Source organism: Eschrichtius robustus, chromosome 14 (genome assembly GCF_028021215.1).
Source record: "Eschrichtius robustus isolate mEscRob2 chromosome 14, mEscRob2.pri, whole genome shotgun sequence".
Lineage (NCBI taxonomy): Eukaryota > Metazoa > Chordata > Mammalia > Artiodactyla > Eschrichtiidae > Eschrichtius > Eschrichtius robustus.
The window spans coordinates 10,456,456-10,478,450 of record NC_090837.1 but is presented as its reverse complement, the minus strand read 5'-3'; the positions used below and the strand labels follow the sequence as shown (position 1 = coordinate 10,478,450).

Genomic DNA, 21,995 nt, shown 5'->3' with positions numbered 1-21,995 from the left:
CCGACCAGAGGGGAGGGCTCCTCAAAAGCCTTGAGGCCACTATTGCAGGAACTGCATTGCACATACAAGGCAGACCAAGGAACAGGTAGGCGTGTAAAGGCATTGTTTCTTTAAGGAGAGTCCTGTTGTCTGCAAGAATGTAACCAAAAGAAAAATGTAAATAACACTGACTTGCTCTGTGAAAATCCAATACTGGGTTAAATAAAATAGCTGCCCTTCCCGCAGTGCTAACATCCCCACCTCCACCCCAATACACTGACGTCAACCCCTCGCTCAGCCCTGGCTCCCAGGTGAATTCAATCTTCCTTCACTTCCAAAATCCTGAATCTTAATTAACCCCTTTTCCTTCCCACTCCAGGGCATTTCATTTAGCACCCATCCCCCAAAACTCCACCTCCCCCCAATTCTGCCCCACCTTGATTCATCTCTTGCACCAGAGCCTAAATAAACTAACCTCAAATGTAACCAGAAATGTAAGTCATGCATCTATTGATAGATCAGTAACTCCAACTGATTCCATGTTTTTGGTTGGGATGAATTTAAAACTGCAGTTCCCCTTGATGCAGTGGTTTATAACCTTTATTTTTTTTAAGCAACAGAAATCCTTTTTTAATAATAGAAACCCCAATAATGTTAAAATTTTTCAAAATGGACCTTCTACATGAAGCAGGAGGTTGGGGGTACCTGGGAGAGCAACTCACTTCCACCCCAACCAAGGCACCCTTGTTACTTCCAAAATATCTTTGTGGCATACAGAATTTGTTTGAAAAGCACAGCTTTAAAACATTCCCACACATTATTTTTGTGTAAAACAAAACTGCTCAAGTAATAAATGAATACAATCTATTTCTATTAAAAATTTCCAAAAAATTCAGAAGCATATAAGGTGTGGAAGCCTTTATCTCCCCCAACCCCAAATCCATTCCCCTCCCTAGAGGAAATCCTTTTAAAGTCTGAGGTATGTCCTTCCTCCTTCCTCCTCCTTTCTAATGCTGCACACACACACACACACACACACACACACACACACACAGATATACACTTTTTTTTTTTAACAGAAATGGGAGCATGCTCTGCATATTGTTCTGTATATGATTTTCCCCCTTTTACAGTGTCTTATGGACATCTTTCCATCATGGTTGTAGGGGAGCAGAATTTGCCACCCCAAAATGTCTCTTTGGCATGTGGATTACTCTGAGCTAAAAACAATAAAGGCCCAAAGGACTCAGGAAGAAACTTTGACCTTCCCGCTAACTGCCTAACAGGATTTAGACAGAGGGCCTCTTCCCGGCATAGAGCTATCACCAGAGATGCCTGCAAAGAACACGGGCTGGGTGTACTGAGTGAGTCCGCCCTGCGTCCCATTGAATCTGCCTGGCCCAGCAAACATTTCTTTACCAACCTGGTACAGACAGAGCTTCCACATTCTTTTAACATTTTTTCCATATTCTTTTCATATTTGAGTATTCTGTGGTCTGGACAGACCATAATTTAGATAGCCATTTCTCGACTGATGGACACTAGGGTTGTTCCCCAGTTTTCGCCATTTCAAATAGTACTGCATGGAACATCCTTGCACATATCTTTTGTGCCGGGTTGAAAATATTTCTGTTGGCTAGGTTCTGAGAAATAGAATTTATGGGTCAGTGCAATTTTTTTCACAGTTGATACCTAGATTCTAAGAGAAAGGCCCCTGAACCAGTGGACCTCTAAAAGCATTGTATCTCCCTGAGTGAGCTACCAGTGGCGACATCTTGCCTCTGACATTTGGGCACCACTCTCCCAAACTGAGGAAAGAACGTTAATACAGAAATTGGATTGAGAAGACAAAAAGGGCCATCTTTATTTCCTTTGATTGGTTTTAGAAATATGCCCATAAGGTGACCCAAAATTGTTATCCAAAAAAAAAAAAAAGACAGTGGTCACATTGAGTCAAGTGAAGGTTCTCCTGTGACTTGTCAGGACAGCATGCTATCAGGGATCCGAGGATGTCCAGCTCTGTAAGAGCAGAACCTGAACCAATCAGAACCTCAGCCAGACCTGACGGAAAAATACAGTCCAGGAATGACTCCCCCAGGAAGTCAGAGTATTTGTGGGGGTTTGTTTTTTTTAGTGAACCCTTTGCTCCTGATGGTGATTTTAGTTTGGGGTCAGTGGTATGCTGGTAAACGTTTAATAGCCAGTTCTCCAGAGAGGGAAAAACCGTGATTTGCAGCCATGCCGATTTCCATGGTATAAATACTCCCACCGTGGCCGATTTCAGGCTTACCACCATGATGTTACTAACTTGGAGTTGGGAAGAGATGCACAAATGTAGTTCTTGTGATGCAGTATGAGCTGACTCTAGCACACCATTGTTTGGGATTGATTAAAAAAAAAAATTAGGAATGATGGGGGCAGGGCGAGTGTTATGTTCCTTAGAAAGTGCCAGAAAGATTTTTTTTTTTTTTTTAGTTAGTAAGAAAGGAGAAGGGTGTTTTCTCTTTAATGCTTAATCCCTATTTATGATGTTTCACATTTATGCCATAATGTGAATGTCCCCAAATCTTCAAACACATTTTTTAAAACCCAGAGGGAGTAGAGTGATTAAGGTCAAGGACTTTGACATCAGAAGGACATGGATGAGTCCAGGCCCTGCCACTTAATGGCTATGTAACCTTGGGCAAAGTCACTTAACATCTCTGGGTCTTGGTTTCTTCATCTGTCAAATGGGTTCCTGTTTCAGAAGAGTTCTTGTAAGGATTAAGCAAGATAGAGTACATAGAACATTTAGCCTGATGTCTGAGAAGACAGTGAGTGCTCACTAAATGATAGCTATTCAAGATCAAAATCCCGATTTTAAAGAGCAGTTAGGGCTATGACTGTCAATACCATTGAGACTTAGGGCTAGGGAAGTAATAAACCTCTGAGCAGAATTTTACTAACAGCTGAGATCCATGTTCACTGAGCGAATGGACAAAGATACAACGAGATGGGGGCGGCGGGGGGAAGGCTACATGAGTTCAACCAAAATCTGGTTGCAAAGATGGGCAATCCAGGGAATGACCCCAAGAGGAAAATACCAAATCTTCAGTTCCCCTGACTGTGCTTCTCTGAGTTTCCACCATCAAGCAGCAAGCATCTTCTGTTATTAAAGTGTTCGAAACATAAACCTTGAGTCCTGATACCCACCATGCATTTTCCAAAAGGAAGCATCCATTTTCCAGGACCTGTAGATCCCAGAGGTTTCGTTTCTGTTAGACATTATGATGGCTGTAGGTCCAATCCTGCCCCCTTATGGATTTTATAGTAAGAAAGTGGGGTGATTCAACACCTCAAAGGGGGCTTTCTGCAGGCAGCAAAACTTTACTAACTGGCACCTAGCGTGCTATAAACAGATGATCTTTGTTCCCTGCAAGAAGATCCCATATTTGGATGGATTGGTGAATGGTTTGGTAAATGGACAGATGAGAGATTTTAGCATTGCATTCTTAGTTGTACCTGAGTCTGCTTTATTTAGGGAAAAAAAAGGCCTTCTCAATTTCATCATGTGGCAATTGAAACACATTATCATTTCCCAGCATCCTCATTAATTCTGCTAGCAGGAGAGTTTATTTCAGTTGACAAGATGATCAGGTCCACACAGAGCAGAAACTGAGCCTTCAGTAATGAATGTACTAATTACCCTTCTCTGAGCGATGTAAGCTTCTGTTTAGGCAAAGTAAGGCTTGTTTCATATATCAAGGCCCACAGATTTTTATTCAAACCTTTGGGACCAGCTGCGTTTCAGAATTCTGATTTTTTTTTTTCTTTTTTGACATTTTAGAAAAGAAACATGGGACATATACCGTGTAGAACATCATACTCCCCGAGGGAACTGGGGCAACACCGTATCATCAAACATATTTCTGCAGAAAAAAACCTGAATGAATATTTATACTAAGTGGATACTCAAGGTAAATAAAGGTCATCAATAGCCTCCCATCAGTTCAGGTCATGTTTTGCTGCCAAATAGGTTATTAATTTTTTTTTTTGGTTGTCAAGACCCTTTGGATTTTGGAGTTGGTTCAGGGGTTGTGAACTTGTACTGGTTTCATTCTTATTAGAGACTCGCTTTCCAAGGACTGACTAGAAACGAATGGATCTTTACAGAGAAACAGACAAGACCCGGTGTAAGCAAGCACTTCAATCCTTAGTGCCACCTCTTCCCCATCCCACTCACCCCCACCCAATGGGGAAGAACAGGGCAGACCCCAGGCCTAAGAGGGAAGTGAAGAGTTACTGATTTACCTTCCAGGCAGAGGGGAGGAGCTATTCCAACAGCCTTGAGCCTCCATAGTCAGGTAATCATGTGCTCTCCACTGGGGCAGTCAGGTTTGTCTTACTGCCTCGGGCTGTCCCAGAGAGACACCATTGGACCCACCCTTTTTTTTTTGTCTTGAAGGATCTCAGTTCCCCGACCAGGGATTGAACCTGGGCTATGGCAGTGACCACTAGGCCACCAGGGAACTCCTGGACCCACTCTTAATTGGAGAGTCCAAGTGGAAAATCCTGATTTTCATTAAGGGAGTCCAGACACTCAAAGGCTGGGCTTCTCAGGCACAAAGAACCCACACCTGCTTTAGAAAAATACAGATGCCTTTCTATATATAAAACATTTCAAATATGACACAGTCACCTAAATCCAACTACTGTGTTATAAGGAAAATAGCTGGCATTTGAGTGCTTTCTTTGTCAAGCACTGCTCTGGATATATGACCTTATTTGAGCCTCATTCTGACTAACAAATGAGGAAACTGAGGCAAAGAGAATTTAAGTAACTTGCTCCAAGTTACGCAGCTAGTAAAAGTCAGGACTTGAACCCAGGTAGCCCAGATGCAAAGCATGTGCACTTAACCACTAAATGATTGTTTCCTCTGTTTCTAGCCAAGGCCCCAAAATCTTCAATTAATTTAGGGAACAATCTGGTGTCAAGAAAAAATAAATAAATAAATAACTGATTAAAAAGTAATATTTGCCAGGATACAAAAGGGAAGCCAACTTACCAAGATCATATGATATATAAATATATAATTTCCTTTAAAAAAAAGTGCGTTCTACATTTATTGTTTTGCAACTAAATTTTTGTTATTTAACTTAATATACGGGAACATCTCTCCATGTCAAAACCTCTTTTAACGACTGTGGAGTTTATCAACATACTTAACCAATTCCCCCAAAATCTTTAAGTCTTTGCCAGATTGTCACTCTTGTGAAAAAAATGCGGCATCATTCTGAACAACACATTAGCAGCAATGCTTCCCCCGACCCCGACCCCAGAAAGTCTCATTTTCCTTCAACCCACTTTTTTCAGGCACTACTGGGGATTCACCCATGAAAATAAAACAACATTCCTGCTCTCTGGAGCTTCTATTCGAAGGGATGTGGAGGGGAACAACAGATAATAAACATGTAATAATCAAGATTCCTTGAGATAGCATTAAGCATCATGAAGAAATTGACAGGGTGATGTGATAATGACAGGGTTGGGGGGGTGACTTTTAAGTTGGGTCGTCAGGGAAAGACTCACAGAGAAGGTGACGTTTGAGTGAAGTCTCTGATTTTACCTGCACTGACCTAATTGCATCATTCCTCCACTCCTGTTCTCAAGTGGACATCTCGACAGGAGTGGGAAAACGTGGCAGGATGATCAGAGCACCCATCACTCAGGAGTTGGGATGGGCACCCTGGCCTGGGAGATCCTGGCAGCTTTGATCTCTGTTCCCTCCCTGCTGCAAAATCGGCAGTTACCTCCGTTCTCCCATCTTGTGGTGGCCACGTGAACACATCCTAAACCAGCCAGCAGGCTTTCCACCCTGAGAAGCAAATGCGGATTCAGAAAGAGTGAAGTATTTGAGAAAATTACTCTGATTGCCGCTGTGGATAGATGTCTTCAAGTGGCTGCTAGGAACAAAATGTGCCTGGCGGTACAGTTAAAAGAGATGCAGCGGTGCTCAACGACTTCTTCCCTTGATTTCTGGCAAATAGGATCCCCCAGAAAGCTTCAGCAGAGGGAAAATGTGGTCTCAAAATCACAGCCACTTCTCCCCCACGGATGTGCCCTAGTGCCTCCTTCCCCACCATCAGCCCCTCCTCCAAGCCACATTAAGGTTTCTATTGAAAAAAGCGGTGGTGTTCATAGTTCAGCTGTATTCAGTTCTGTGTACAAGGCACCCTGGAAAGCTCCTAACGAGCCCCATTTCATTGCATCTTCACTCTAATCATCCTCTGACTTAGCTAATATTCCCCCATTTGACAGATGAGGACACTGAGGTGCCGAGAGGGTAAATATTACACACAATCTCACATCTAGGAAGCAGCAGGGCAGGCGGAGGACTCAAACAGCTGGTCCACCCGATTCTTAAACCCACTGTTAACCACCCAGGTACACCCCTTTTCCTGGTTCTGACACTCAGAGAGACTGGCCTGAGGTCACACAGGCAGTAAATCAGAGGCATCGATTAGGTAAGGTAAATTAAGCTGCCATGATGAATAACCCCCAAATCTCAGCAGCTTAGCGCAACACAAGTTGCATTTCTCGCTCACCCTTTACATGTCTACCGCACGGGACTCCGCTCACCGTCGTCACCCCAGGACCCAGGCTGATAGGAGCTCCACCTCATCACAAGCTTCCCCGTCATCGCAGCAGGAAAGGGCATCTGACTTGAGCACTGGCCCTTAAAGCATCGCCCTACAGGCCACGTGTCACTTTTGCTCAAGTATTTTTGAACAAAGCAAGTCACAGAGCTCCACCCGACTTTAAGAAGCCGAGAAGACCTGGGACTCTGGTGGGTGAAGGGCACTGACTGTCCCTCCAGGTCGTGGGCAGGAACATGAGCCCGCTTGTGTAGTAGTGTGTAGTCAGCCCACTGTGGATGACAACGCTTGGGTTATTTCCTTTTCTCCCCTTATTGATCCTCCTTTTTGGTTTATTTGCTACTCAAAGTGAAACATCAGAGAGACGGATTCTGTCCAACCAGGCCCTTTCTGTATCAGCGGCTTTGCAAGAACGATGCTCAGGGCTTTTTAAGATCCCTGGGAAGCTTGCTGCAGTTTTAGCTCATTTAACCTGCTGCCTGAAGTCACAATAGATTTTGGGTCGTCTTGGAAGTCTGCGTGAACGAGAAACCTCCATCTTCCCGATTGGGTCTGAATATTTAAGATTTTGAAAGCTTGGCCATACCAGATTTAATTTTAAAAGGGGAAGAGGGGTTGCTTTTGAACATCAAGAAGAAGGCTGGAGGCACAGCAGGAGCTGCGTTAGCAAAGGGGAAAAGCGAGAAAAGCCCTGTGGTCTTGAAAGAAACGCTCCAAAGCGGAAACACTAAAGCTTCCAGTTGGTGAGCCTTAAATCAGACTTCAAAAGTGCCGCTAGTTTAAATGTTGTTTATAGGACTGAAGTATTGATGCTCCTTCCTCCAGCTGGATTTTAAATATTCCCTAATTTGATTACTCTGGGGAGAGGCAGGCAGAACCAACGTTACATGAGCTTCACTGTTAATTATTCAGAGGGCTTTTTATTGTGTAATCAAACATAAAGTCTTACAAAAAGCTTGGAGGCACATTCTCACCCCACCCTCCCCAGCCTGACTTTCACCTTGTCATCTGTGTGCATTTCTCAGTTTGCGGCTGTGAGCTGGTAGACGCCCAGCAAGGGCTCTGCCAATAAAGAGCACACACATCCCCCTCCCCATCTGGGCTGGTAAAAACCTTTGATTCTGCGGCCCAGACCCCCATGCCATAAGAATCGAGCTTTATCTTGATCGCCTTTGCCTCCTGTCTGAGCGTCTCCCCCCACCACCAGCACTTGGCAGCCCCTGCAAAGTCTAGACTCCTGTTGGTGCCTCCCCACATCAAACTGGTCTGGCCATCTCATTCCCTCAAGTCCCTCCTCTACGCTGGGTGACAGCCAGCCAAATGATCTAAAGGCTCCCAGCCATCTAAAATCCTTTCTGCAGAGAAAAAGGAGATAAAGAAAGAAATGGATGGATGGATGGGTGGATGGATGGAGAGGTCAATAGATCAATCAGTCAATACATAGATAGGTAGAGGCCGCTGAGAGAGCTTGCTTATCAACAGGGATCCACCACCCCATAGCCACAGGTCCAAAATCCAAAAGGCTCTGAAAACTCAGTTTTTCCATAACTCAATTTGACAGCAAAATCTGACACGAACCAAACTGATTTGGTGGCAAAACTTGAAGCTATTTATGGTCTTTATCCCACCTAGGGCAAATATTCATATATATCACTGCAGAAATATTAATGTGTTTGATCATAAGATGCTGCCGAGATGCCACTGGAAGGATTATGTTAACATATGATACACGTGCAGCATATTTCCATTCCAAAATGCCAAGATTCTGAATTTGGCAACACATCTGGTCCCACAGGTTTCAGATCAAGGGTTATAGGTATGTCACCATCCAGACTTGCTGGGGCTTCAGTCTCATACCCAGAAAGTCCCAACCCATGAGGGAAGATCCAGGTTTCACACGACCTGAAATTTATTTAATTGGGGAGAGGGGCGCTTTAAGAAAAAGAATACAAAGTTAAAATACAAAATTAGGTACAGGGCCCTGGCGGGACCCATGCAAGTGAGGGTCATTAGATTCATTGCGAATATGCACCTGGATGAGTGACTTAAGACCCCGAGTTTGTTTTTTCATCTGTAAAATGGGATGATAAGTGACTGCATCACAAGGTTTTGTTGAGATAATTCAGCGAGAATGCACAGAAGCATCTTGCATGTAGAATTGTATAGAATTTTCACTCGATAAACTCCAAACCAGTGATTTTCGTTGTGCAACGCACCCTATAAGCTCCCCCCGCCCAAGCAAAGTTAGTAATTCTCTCTGTGCATTACTCAGAAGTGGCCCTGATGGTGGGACCCTTAGGCACCAGCGCAGGCAGAGATTTGGAAATGAACACGCTTTTCAATTCACCCCCAAGAGGAACCGCAGACCTGCCCTGGAGTCTACGAGAGGACCCAGGTCCAAAATGCAAACAGGTGCGGAATGTGTACAAATACACTCCACCTCCCTCAGTCCCTACCCAGTAAGCGGTGGTCTCTCCTAACCTCGATTCCCACTCGTGAGACCCGGCTGTGGAGAACTGTCCCTTCCACTGCTTCCCGAGTATAGGAGGGGAAAAATCACAGCAGGGAACAGCCACCATCCATCATCCATTTATTGCATTTCTTAAAAGTACTTGTAATAAACTGAGGCTCTAGAAACGGAAAACTCATTAAGCTGTTTCTCACTCAGGGACCCAGGTGGAAGCAAGAGCACAATAAAAAAAATCAATAAGGACAAGTCCATGGGACAGAGGTGGGAGCACTTCATCACAGCCCCGAAGGTAACCGTCAGCACGTGACTCTACTGCCTGGCTACCAGCCCCAACTTGGGTGGGAGGCATTTTGGCCAGTCTTCTCTCTGATGGGATTTTTTTTTCTAGTTGGTTCTCTTGAGTGAAGGGAAGTCAGAACCTCATGCTGTTGGATGGTTTTTATAAATTTTAATTAAAATGCTTATCTGGGGATTGTAGAAGAAATGTCATTTGGCTGGACACCACCCCACGCAGGAGGGAAGGGGTGGCCGAGGAGCTGCCTAATAAGATGTCACTGGAAGGAAATGGATTCACTCACTCTATATTTAATCAATAACAATCATTTCTCTTTCTCTCTCACTCTCTCTTTTTTTTTAAACTCAGTCAGAAAATAAGAAGTGAGTGATTGAACAGACAGGGTTTTCTACAAACTAGAATGTGTGTTTATTATTAAGAGAAAATCAAGTGGTCTATTCTTTTCACTCAAAACTATTCCTAACCCCCAAAACCCCCAAACTCATCCACTTAACAAACAAGCGCCACAATAATAATAACGGCAAGAGTAGAGAGCTAAAGGCAGTTGAGAGAACACACAATGAGATTTTTGCTGAACCTGTGCTCCAACCCACAAAATGGATATAATGCTGGTTTCTGCTCACTTCTTAACATTAGTAAAGAACCCCAGGAAACAGTATGCAATCTCACTTTGAAAATGTGAAAACGCTGAGCATTATTGTGGTTACATAATTTTTAGAAGCCAATCTTTAACAGAATTACAGTGGGCCAGGTTCTGTGCTAAGGAAGCTCTTTAGGTGTATTAGCCAGTCCTGTCCTCCTAATAACCCCATGGGGGCACTATTCTTATTTCCAGGTAGGAGAGCAGAAAGTTAGGGCTCAAAGAGGTTAAGTGATTTGCATGAGGCCACACAGCTGGGCAGTGGCAGAGCCAAGAGTTAATCCTGGATCTGTTTACTAAACCCTGTTTATTAAAACACTGAGCTCTTCAAAAGCATGTTCTCCCTGGTATGATTATCATTGCCCCTCATGAAGTTTCACCGTTTTCTTGCTGTTTCATCAGGGCACTTCTAAGTCGGAGAAGGAGAGCCTTTGTTTTTATCACAGAAAGTTGCTATGGAGATATCGTGTGTTTCTGTCTCCAGAGATGCACAGAAAAAGCAGCAGGAGCCACAAACCTTTAAAAAAATGTCCTTCAGGAATATTCACAACTACAGTTGGAGGAGGGAAGAGTGAATCACTGCACTTGAACTCTCACTGAATTGAATTCCCCCCGGGCGAGTTTGTAGATCAAACTCTGGGCTGTAGTGTGGTCCACTCCGAGGATGAGGGAGCACTGAATTAGGAATCAGGAGACCTAGTTTAGCCACTGTGACTCTGTTCACTGCATCGCATTGGAGAAGTCCTTTCCTCTCTCCTGACCTCAGTTTCTTCACCTGTAAATTAAGGACTTTGAAAGAGAGGCTCCAGTCAACTTCCACAGCAACTGATAGTCTTCTGTATGTGTGGAGCTTGTCAGTGCCAAGGCAGTGATCATTAAGAGCCGGACAAATGGCATAAATGAAAAAATCAGGCTGGGTAATACAGTAGGGAGTGGTGAGGTCTGTGGCAAACAGGAATTCTCCTGCACAGCTATAGGGAAGAACCTCTGCTTAGTTCTACTCATCTCGCCATGTGAAAATGGGACCCAGGGCTTATCATTTTCAAGAGAGACCAGTAACCTCAGTTCTTATATAAAGATATCCCCAATCTGTAGAACTCTGGGCAGCTGAACATGTCTCCCCATGGGCCACCAGTTTGAAACCCCTGCTTCTAAGAAAGTGTAAGGAATCATTCAGGGAAATCTTTTCCTTTGTTGCCAAAAAGCAGTCCCTCCTGAGGTGCAACACGGCAGCCAGTTAATACCACTCCTGAGTGAAATACAAAACAGAGAGAAGAAGCATTTGGGGATTTAAGTCAATTCAGGGAGAGTCAGTTCAATAAAGGGCAAGCAGGATGCTGAAACTGCCTGTCACATCTTGCCCCCACATTTTATTTTTCTGCCACTCTCAATTAATGAGAAGTGTCAGCCCTTCACTCTGGATTTCCTGTCTGTGGCTGTTAATTGAATTTTAATTAATGGTAACTTTAGGAGCACAACATGAAATCCTAATGCAAGGAAGATGCACACAGAACTCTGGGTATGGAAAGCTCTTCTGAGATCATCCCAGCCCGTCCTCTCTGTTGTATAGACGAGGGGACGGAAGCAGGGGAGAGTGACTTGTTCAGGGCCCCCTTGAGGTCCCCTGGCTCTGAGTCTGGTGCTCATTGCAAGACTCCAGGCTGCCCTGGTGACACAATCTGTCCAGCCTTCAAAAATGACAATTGATGTAAAGAGTGTGGTTTCCAGAGTCAAGAATTCATGTCGTGCCAGGTGAGACAGGAAGAGTTGCCTTCTACAGGTATTATCCCTGAGCGCTGACGTTCTCTCTCCCTGTGGGGGCAGGGGGCAGAGGGGCTGTCAGTCTGGCAAGCTCTTGTCCAGTTGCGATGCCAGGACAAAGGGGACATTGCATCAAGCCCCTAATTTATCAAAGGGAAGAACATGCCAACTTTTGGCATTTGCTTTTTCGTTATCACAGTCATTTTGTAACTCCCATGCTCCCTTGGAGATCCGGTTAAACCCAGTTTGAACTCCAGTTCCCCAGGCTATCACATTCCGAAGCGTTCCATCACTTGTGTAGAGTTTCACTGAATACGTTGGGGGAGGTGGCGTTCCCAGGAAGGTACCACATCTTAAGCCCCACAACCTTCTTCCGTCTCTCTTCCCCCACCCTCCCCTTGCCCTGTGCAAGCAAGAAATCCCTCCGCTCTTCCGGAGCAGGGAGGTTCCACCTACACTCAGGGCCCCATGAGGTGGCCAATCAAAGCATTACTTTTGATCACACACAGTGGACTCCCTGAGGTGAGTCCTGCTGAAAACAATTCTCTCCACCCTGTTAGGTATTTATTAAATGTTGTGTGGTCTTCAGTGCTGCCTCTTCTCCTTATCTTCTTCCCTCGGGTATCACACACTATGAGTTTCATCCAAAGAAGACCTTGGACTGCCCTCCAAGGGCTTTCATTTCAAATGTTCTCAAATGAAATTGTTTCTGTTTTAATGGAGTGTAAACTGTAGCCCAGACCCTCATTGAGCTCTTATCCTGGAGCAGCTGAGCAAGTTAGGGCAAGTTAGGAAGCCTAAGACATGAACCATGAATTAAATGAAGACGTAAGCCCACACAGTACATTCTGAAGTGACACCAATCATGCAAGAGGGTCTGTGTGCGCACACGCACACACACACAGACACACACACATTCCTGTAACGTGTCCACTCTGACTCTTTCCTTCCAAAAATCCCCATTCTTCTCGCAGGACTTTCCCTACCTACCCCCTTTTACCCCCTAGGACTTGTCATCTGGGTCTTCCCACCCACCTCCATCATGGCTCCTCCCCCCTCTCCCCAAGAGTGCCCCCTCATCAGACAAATCTGCATCCCCCACCTCCACCTCCTGAATGTCAAGCCTAGAATTTTCTCCATCTTGTATTCTTCAGAAAACCCCAGTGAACATAACTCTTTATTCTTTGAGTCCCAGGTGTCATTTGGTGAACAAGAGGTTGATACATAGAATTGGGGGTCGAAACCAAGATGCAGCTAAAGAAATTAGACCCATCCTCCCCCAGTTTAAAAATCAACCCTGATGATTATTACAGAAGAAAAGTAAAAAACCGTTGTCGTCCATGGCAACATCATTGGAATACATGTTTGGCTTCCTGTGGTGACTACTTAGGCAACCATTGCACTCACTGAGTAGAATAAGTCCCATCAAACTCGCTTCCAATAAACACATGTATAAATTATCTTTGTTTGTGACAGAAGGTCTTTCCAGACCCAGGATTTGTCTCATGGTGTTTGGAAAGAGCCAAAAGGATTTCACAGTCAGAGCCAGGTTTTCGCTTTTCTTCTTTCCTACTTTCCTTCCTCCCTTCCTCTTTTCCTCCATTCTTCCCTTCCTTCCTTCCTTCCTTTCTAAAATCCCTCTTTGTTTTCTCTTTCCGTCAGACCAAGAAATTCAAGGTTCCTGTAGCACGCGTCACCAGCCGCAAACCAAGCCGGCGAGGCTCCACCCTCAGTCTGTCTCGGACAAGTGGAGGGTCCTCCCCCCAGAGCAGCATGGTCTCCGTGAACCCGGGCTCAGATGAGCCCCAGAGTGTGATCACCCAGGCGACAGGCAGCAAGGACGTTGAGGACAATGAATCGTCTTCGGCGAAGCCTGAAGAAGAACCTCTCCATGTCAGTAAGTCCTACCTCAGATCTGACCAGTCTGCCCTGACTCTGTCTTGAAGCCAGATATCAAGAGCCCCTCGTGCTCCACCTTCACCCCACTCAGGTAAAGGAGACACACGGGTCCCCTAGCCCTGTTCAATTTCCATGGACCCCTTTGCTTTCCCTCAGTGGAGATCAGAAATATACTCTAACTTGGGTTACTCTGAACCATTTCTACTTGGGAGACAGCCCATGGTCATCAATTGCTCTTTTCAAAAATTTTAATAGTATATTTTACTTAGCCCAATTTATAAAATACTTGTCATTTTGACATGTAATCATATAAAAAAGTATTGGTAAGATATTTTACATTTTTTCATACTATGTTTTTGAAATTCAGTGCCTACTTTTTTTAACAGCTTTATTGAGGTATAATTTGCATACCATAAAATTAGCTTGTTTTAAGTGTACGAGTCAATGATTTTTTTGTAAATTTATAGAGTTGTATAACCAACAGCACCATCTAATTTTAGAACATTTCAATCAACCCCAAAGAAAACCTCATGTCCATTGGCAGTCCCTCTCCTTTCCCACCACACAAATCTACTTTCTGTCTCTGGAAATTTGACTTTTCTGGATATTTTATATAGGGAAGTTGTATCACTCTGTGACCCCCACTCTGAAACAAGCCTTTTCAGTGGTTCACAATTTTGAGGACACAGGTTGTTTAGAAAATCTGTTGAAAACTATGGGCCTCTCTTTAGGAAAAAAATTCAAGCACACACACATACATGTTTTTGCACAGTCTTTTAGGGGGAACCTGTGGACCTCCACCAGATAGAATTGTGACTGGATTCCGTAAGTCGTGTAAAAAATTCATTTTCAGGACTTTCTGGCTTGAGTTTGTATAGTAAAAGGAGACAGGAAAAGAAAGGATTTATGCAGAAAGATGGAGAAGGCAGAAGGAAGAAAGAGAAAGGGGCAGGAAAGAGGCAGGCTCACTGCAGAACTATTGACTCTGGTGCATGAAACACCTTCTCTGCCATATCCCCACATGCTTTGTCCCCTCAGTGCCACCTAAGCTGAGGCCTGCCTGCTCAGCCCGTGTTCTTTCACACAATCTAGAATGCCCATAGCAACCAAAGCTGGACCAGGTTTAGTACAGATACAAGGAGGTTGAAAAAAAGGTCAAGGTAAACCAGAAAGCCTGATTAGGGCCCCGATTATCAGAGCCAGAAATGGGCAAGAGTGCAAAAGTTCAGTAAGTGGTCAGTAATGATGGCCAATGAGAAAATTTTCCACCATCCCCCTTGTTGACAGGGGACCAAGAAAAGTTCTAACCCCTGAAAAGCTGTTTGCTGAACAGAAGTATTATCGCAGATGGAGAGGAACTGAGATAAACCATCATCAGATGTATGACTCTTCTGGATTTCTTGAACCTTCTTTCATTCAAAATGTATTTATTGAGCAGCTACTGTGTCCCTGGAACTAAGGATGACAGTACCTGCCCTCCCCAAGCTTGTATTTTACAAGGAAAAAGCAGACATAAACAAGAAAGCCATAAATAGCAGGCCAATTGCAGATAATATACATGATCGGAAGATAATAAAACAAGACTCAGGCTAGAGAGAGACTATTGGTGGGAATGGAGCTAGGTTAGACAGGGTGGTCGAGGAAACCCTCTCTCAGCTCTGACATTTGAGTTTCTGAAGACACGAAGCTGGGGAGGGATGCAGGGGTGAGAGCATGCGTGGCCTTTGTAGAGCAAGGTAAGGACTTCAGAATTATTCCAAGTGCAAGAGGAAGGCTCTGGAAGGTTGCAAGTGTAGGGGTAACAAGACCTGGTTTTCTATTCAAAGGTCTGTGTGTGGTTATTAATGTTGTGTCCACGCTGTGTCTCTTAACTCTGAAAACCTTGCTCTCAAGTAAGACAAGCAGAGAAGAGTCCCCAGCTTCAAGAAGTGCCTCAGTCCCAGAGTTCACGTATGGTTCTCCCAGTGGCAACCTGAGAGCTGAAGGAAGGAGGGACCAGAGGGGGAAGAGACTTGGCAATGAGGGGAGGGGAGAATAGTGCCCTCTCTCCAGGCACCCGAGACACCACAGACCCTTCCCTAACGGCCACGCTACTCCTACTCCCAGTCTAACCAGTTGCCTGCTCCAGTCAGTGCCATCTCCCAAAGCTCTTTTGAACCCTACCCTCTTCATTCTTATTGCTTTTGTCTTAGTTTAGAGATAGAAAACTGGGGCACATGGGCTGGTTCCTGCAGACTGTGTTTTGTTTACCACACAAGGCTTTGTTTAAAAAAAAAAAGTAGGAGTGACTTTTTAAGATTGAGAGATTGGACATCAAAATTCTGATTTTAAAAAAGTTATTCTTTGTGGCAGCAGTGGGCCTGCAACCCTGCATGACAACAGTCAACTGGAGCTGCCCTTCTTAGGTGGGGCATGTGCTCTCTAGTTTTCCACAGTCCCCACCGCTCCCTGTTACTCCCAATCATTACATTGCTCCCAGTTGGCCAAGTGCACGCCCATTTATCATCTCCTTTGCCCTCTTGTTTGTCTTAGAATGATGATGATGATGATACAATAACTAACCCTAAGAGGACTTTTATGTGTCAGGCACTGTATACGTGTGTGCGTGTGTGTGTGTGTGTGTGTGTGTGCGCGCGCATGTGTCCTCAACAAGTTTTTATACCTGTTTTGCAGATGAGGAAATTGGGGCACAGAGGGGTTAAATTATGTGCCCAAAGTCACACATCCAATAAGTGACGAAGCCAGGGTTTGAAACCAGGCAGTCTGGCTTTCATGTCACACTTAATTTCTATGCTTTACCCAAGTCTCTAGAAAAAGTGGGAAATGAAAGACCAAGAGAGCAGCCTGATTTTTCTTACACTGGCTCTTGTCACTCGCCTGTGGTATCTGCTCCCTGTAGGTACATAGGTTTGGGAACCCTGGTCCAGCTTTCATCACCTCTCATCTAGATGACAGTAGCAGCCTCCTAATTAACCTTCCTGCTTCTTGTCTTACCCTCCCTTGCCTACAGATTCTTCTCCATGTTGAACCAGAAGGAACTTTCTAAATTAAAAACTTAACGTAATGCTTCCCAGCTTAATATCTTTCAGTGACCCCCCCATTGCCTCTAAGACACTGCATCTGATCTTGTCCCAGGCTGCCTATAATGGGCTCAGCTCTTGCCGTGTCATACCTTATACCAGGTGCTCCAGCCTCACCAAAAAACTCTCTCCTCCTAAACAGTGCACCTTCTTTCATGCCCTCCTCTGTCTGTGGTGCCCTTTCACCTCCAACCCTTCAGTCTAATGGACTCCTATTCAACCTTTAAGACCCAGCTCAAATATTCCCTCCCCTGTAAAGTTTTCCCTGACTCTCCTTCTCTCAATTCTCTTAGTATTTTGTATTTGCTTGTATTAAGTACTTAATTTTAATTTACAACTACATCTCACTGTATCAGGTAGGAACTTCTTTTGATAGGTACAGAGACCTGAAAAATAGTAGCTTAAAAAAGATAAAAATTAATTTTTCTTACAGATTAGAGATAGGGTGGTTCCAGAAGATCATCAGGGATCCTACTTCCTTCTGTCTTTCTTCTCCACCACGGATCACTTCATGGTCCAAAATGGCTGCTGGAATGCCGGTCATCAGAGTCACATCCTACGAGGGAAGCAGAAGGAAGTAGGTGAAGTAGAGAAGTGCTCACTCCCAGCTGAGTTTAAGCAGTCTTCTCAGAAGCTTCATACAGTATTTCTCCTAAAATCTCATGGCCCAGAATTTACTCACAGGGGCACACCTAGCTACAAAGGATGTTGGGAAGTTGGGCTAATAAATGCCTCCCTCACACACACAGACACAAAAGTACATATGCATACATATATTTCTGTTACTAAAGAAAGGAGAAAGGAGTGTGAGCTCCCTTCAGGCGTGGAACAATGTCTTACTCACCTTCTACCTGGCACACGGCAGGTGCACAGAAATGGCTGGGAGATGTATTCCCACCAGAGACCCAACATCCAGGAGAGAAAGTCCTTCTCCCTCAGCCTCCTCACCCTTTTCCTCTATTTATGCCTTAACCTCCATTGCATGTGTCAGAGCCTTAACAAAAGTAGATTAATTTCCCAGACTTTCATTGCCTTCTAAAACCTCCTCAAATTGATTCTGAATTCATGAATCCTATTCTAAGAGACACACCATCTGACCAAGGTTTAATCTCCAGGGCTGGCTGCATAATGAAGTCTTTGTGGACACAAATCACTGGGGACGGTAGGCCGTGGCCTCTCTGTGGAGCGGTCCCTTCCCAAGTCAATGGCCAAGGGATTCCAGAGGAGCCAAAGCCCAGACCATTCCTTCCGCCAGTCTTGAATCTTCCAGTCTTGGAACTGTTGGAGGAGAAACTCACTTAAATAGTAACTCAGAAAGAGGGGTCCTATGCCTTCTACTGTCCTATGCCCCACCTCCCGCCACCGAAACAACCCCATACAACAAAAGGACTTCCTCTCTTTTCCCCCAACAGAGAGGAAGAAATGGGTATAGTTGCTCTCGAGGGGGATTCTTAGACAGGCCGGGGATGGGCAGTGGAGGAAGGGAGTTAGAATTTTTTCTTTAGGGGTGTGATTTGGCATCTGAAACAGAGGATTCTTGTTATCTCTGAGCACTGGGTAATGGCATCCCCGTAGCCCTGGGCACTGAGAACCAAGCAGGTTCCTCTGAGTGCGGACGTCCATCACAAGACCGTCTTCCTCAGGGAAACTCTATTTTGTGGCACCTGCAGCTTTTCCAAACAAGTCTCTCCTTCCTTGGAGAGTAGACATGGGCCTTGGTGGGTAGATATGAGCCTTGGTGGGTAAACATGGGCTTCACAGTCCCAAGGCTTTGTTCTAGTTCATACATATCCAACCTCAGCTATGTGATGGGTGGAGCTTGATGTTGGTGGGCACCGTTCCTGCCCAGAGGCATTATTGGCAAGCAGAAAAAAACCTTTGGTGCATTAAATGGCATATGGAGCCTTATAGGGGATTCTCTAGGAGAGCTGCCCAATGTGCCAGGCCACTGTGCTCATTTGCTGGTGTCCACCCACTAGGCTGGTTTGCTTCCGGGTGGGGGCAGGAGTGGGGGAGTGGTCAGATGGTGCTGCTGGGTCCCCAAGAGAAGGGAAGAAAGTGGAGGAAGCATCCAGAGCTCCCTCATTAATAGGCTTCTGGACACACCCCAAGGATTCTGGGATGCATGGCAGTAGGGAAGGTGGGCATGACAAGACAAAAATGAAGATCAGATCCAGGTCAAATGGAATCATGCCCACCAGTTACTAGGAAGATAAACCGTCAGTACTTGAGAATGAGGAAGGTGGAGTGGAAAATGGCTAAATGTTGATGTTCATCACAACCTAGATGGCTCCCAGGTCACTGAGGGGAGCACCCTTTCCCTAGCACCCAGTGACTGCATTCACAAACAAGGTTGGACACAAATGACCCTGGGAAGCACTGGCTTCACCCTTCCAGGTATGGCTTTTGAGACTTGACCTTGAGCTGACTACAGGCGCCTACTGAAGAGTGAAAAGTGTCCATATTGGCATTGTCTTCCTTCATTGATACTCCACATCTAGCTCATAGTCTCCCAAACCCTTCCTACTTTTTTTCTCCTTATTTATTTAGCAAATATTGACAGAGACGCCTGTATGACAAGCACGGTGCCAACTGCTTGCCCGTCTGTATTTGTACAAAACACTTAGGACTTCCACTCTCCCACTTTTCTTGAAGCACCTAGCTTACTCCAAATATATATTATTTTCCAACTTTTAAGAGTGTCCATGTATTAGATTCCCAGGGCTGCCTTAACAAAGTACATTTCCTGGCTTAAAACAATAGGAATTTATTGTCTCACAGTGCTAGAGGTTAGACTCTAAATCAAGGTGTCAGCAGGGCTATGCTTCTTCTGAAATCTGTATGGGAGAACCCTTCCTTGCCTTTTCTAGCTTCTGGTAGTTGTCGGTAAGCCTTGGCATTTTGGCTTGTAGACACATCAGCAGTCCAGTCTCTGCCTCTGTCATCACATGGCCATCTTCTCCCTTTGTGTCTCTCTCCCCTTATTACAAGGACACCAGTCATATTGGATTGAGGGCCCATCCTACTCCAGTATGACCTCATCTTAGTTAAACCTGTAGCCACCCTATTTCTAAATAAGAATATGAATAATTCACATTCTGAGGTACTGAGGATTAGGACTTGAACATTATCTTTTGGGAGGACACAAGTCAACCCATAATAGTCAGGCACAAAGAAATATCTCTACATTGTGTAAAAAGCAACAATGTGAAGTATGAATATACAAGTCAACTAATGCAGTGAGGAGTTGGGGGAGCCATGGGGAGCCGGAGAATGCACTGGAAGGTCTAAAGGGCCCCATCAGCACGGGATGAGCCCCACGTCAGAGTCTTTTCCAGGGAAACTGGAGGCCCAGATTTGTAAATGTGAAAACTTCCGGTTTTGAAAAGTTTGAGCATCTACATCAAATCAAATCAAACACATTTATGAGCTAGAGTCAGCCTGTGGATCACCAGTTTGGAACTTCAGGTCTTTGGGATCAGAGAGGGTTTTCCCGGACAAGTTGATTTCTTCTTGGAATTGGAAACAGTTATCTCAGGCTACGGAAGAGTGTTTAAGGGCGGGGTGGAGGGGGGCTGCGGCCAGGAGGAATGAGATGAAACAGGAAACAGAAAGAGCAGCCAAGACCCTCAAGGCCTCACAGGCCATGGGGAGGAATTTAGCTGTCGTCCCAAAGGAGATGGCCAGTCACTGGTTGGAAGCAGAGGAGTCACGTTTACAACCTGCAGACTTCTAGACCCCTGTCAAATCCTTCTCCGGCTCCCCAGTACGCCAAAGCAGAGGCGATATCGGCCTGGGGGCTGGGCCGTGACCTGCGCAGTCCTGCAGACGGTGACCTCTTGTGTTCCCATCAGATCTGCAGAAGCTCCTGGAGATGGTTCGGGAAGATGCTCAGAGAACGGTCACAATGGCAAATGGGATGCAGAAACAAGCGGCCAGGTATGTTCTTTTGACACCTGGGCAAATAAAGGATGTCAGCCTCATAGTGATAACATTAAGGACAGCAGTTCCCAATGGTGGAGCATTTCCTCTGTGACAAGCGCTGAACCGTGTACTTTGCTCATGTGTATCACCTCCCTGAGTTCTTCCAACAGCCCTACAAGGTAGGTACTATTGTCTTTATTTTACAAATAAGGAAATGAGGTTCAGAGAGGCTAACGAATGGTAAGGCCACAACTCGAATCCAAATCTTTCGTATTCCAAAAACTGTTCTCTTATCCACTCCGCTGTACTGCTTCCCAGGAACCCAAAGGTTATTCATTCATTCTTCTAGTGAGTATTTATGAATATGGATGGACCGTACTAATTACTGCAGGAAGTGTTATGAAAGAAAAGCTCAGACCTGTGAGAGGACATAATAGGGGCATCTGATCTAGTCTGGGATGCGGATGGGGATGAGAGAAGTTCCCTCCAAAGAAGAAACTTTAAGCTGAGATTTTGGATGAAGCATGAGAAAGAGCTCACCAGCCACAGTCGTTGGGGGGTAGCCGGGAGAGCCAGCAAGGGGAGTGAATACTATAGACAGCACATGTGCAAACATGGTCTAAAGGGAGTGTAGCACCTTCAAGGAACTGAAATGCTTCCCAGATGGGATGGGCAGAGATATAAGTCTGTCTGGGGACCTTGGAAGCCACCTCTAGGATTCTGATTTCTATCCTAGGAACAAAAAGAATCCTTTGAAGTTTCAAGCCAGCAACCAATGTAATTGGCTCAGAGAGTCAGACTTGAACCTGAGGTGTCCTCCTTCCGGCGGAAAGCCCTATCCACTGGACTTCTGACCTCTAAAAGCCTCAGGGAGCTTTTAGAGGCTAGAGTCGAAGTTCCCTTTCCAAGTGTGGATCCCTCAGAGTAAGCAGATGACTTCCTGAGAATAAATGAGGCACTGGAGAGGTTCATCATCGCCTTCAGCCTCCTGGGATGCCGGCTATGACTTACTGGTTATTGTTATTACCATAATTAGGGTTCACCAAGCACGTTCACATGCATCACACCCGCCTCTGCTTGTTAATGATGAATTGGCTGCTGCTGCCTCAACTCACCTCGGGGCTCTGGAGGGTGGCGTCGAAGGCTCTCAGAGACAATGTTGGCCCTTAAGGCCCCGGTCGCTGCGCCTGATTTATCAGCGTTAAAGACAGATGACAGTGATGAAGCATCAGCTCCAAGAGGCTCCTTCCTTTGCAAGAACTCACACCATGAATACTGGCTTTGGAGTCAGACCGACATAGGTTCAAGACC

At 45.1% G+C, this 21,995-nt stretch overlaps 1 protein-coding gene across 1 annotated transcript in view; it reads left to right on the top strand.

Moving 5' to 3' along the window:
• CCDC60 (coiled-coil domain containing 60) overlaps window positions 1–21,995 on the top strand; it is a 164,574-nt gene that overhangs the window by 130,862 nt on the left and 11,717 nt on the right. Inside the window, exons 6-8 of the mRNA XM_068563705.1 lie at window positions 9,284–9,374; window positions 13,444–13,678; window positions 20,615–20,699. Of these exons, the coding sequence (XP_068419806.1) occupies window positions 9,284–9,374; window positions 13,444–13,678; window positions 20,615–20,699 (411 nt within the window). The remainder of the gene's footprint in view (window positions 1–9,283; window positions 9,375–13,443; window positions 13,679–20,614; window positions 20,700–21,995) is intronic.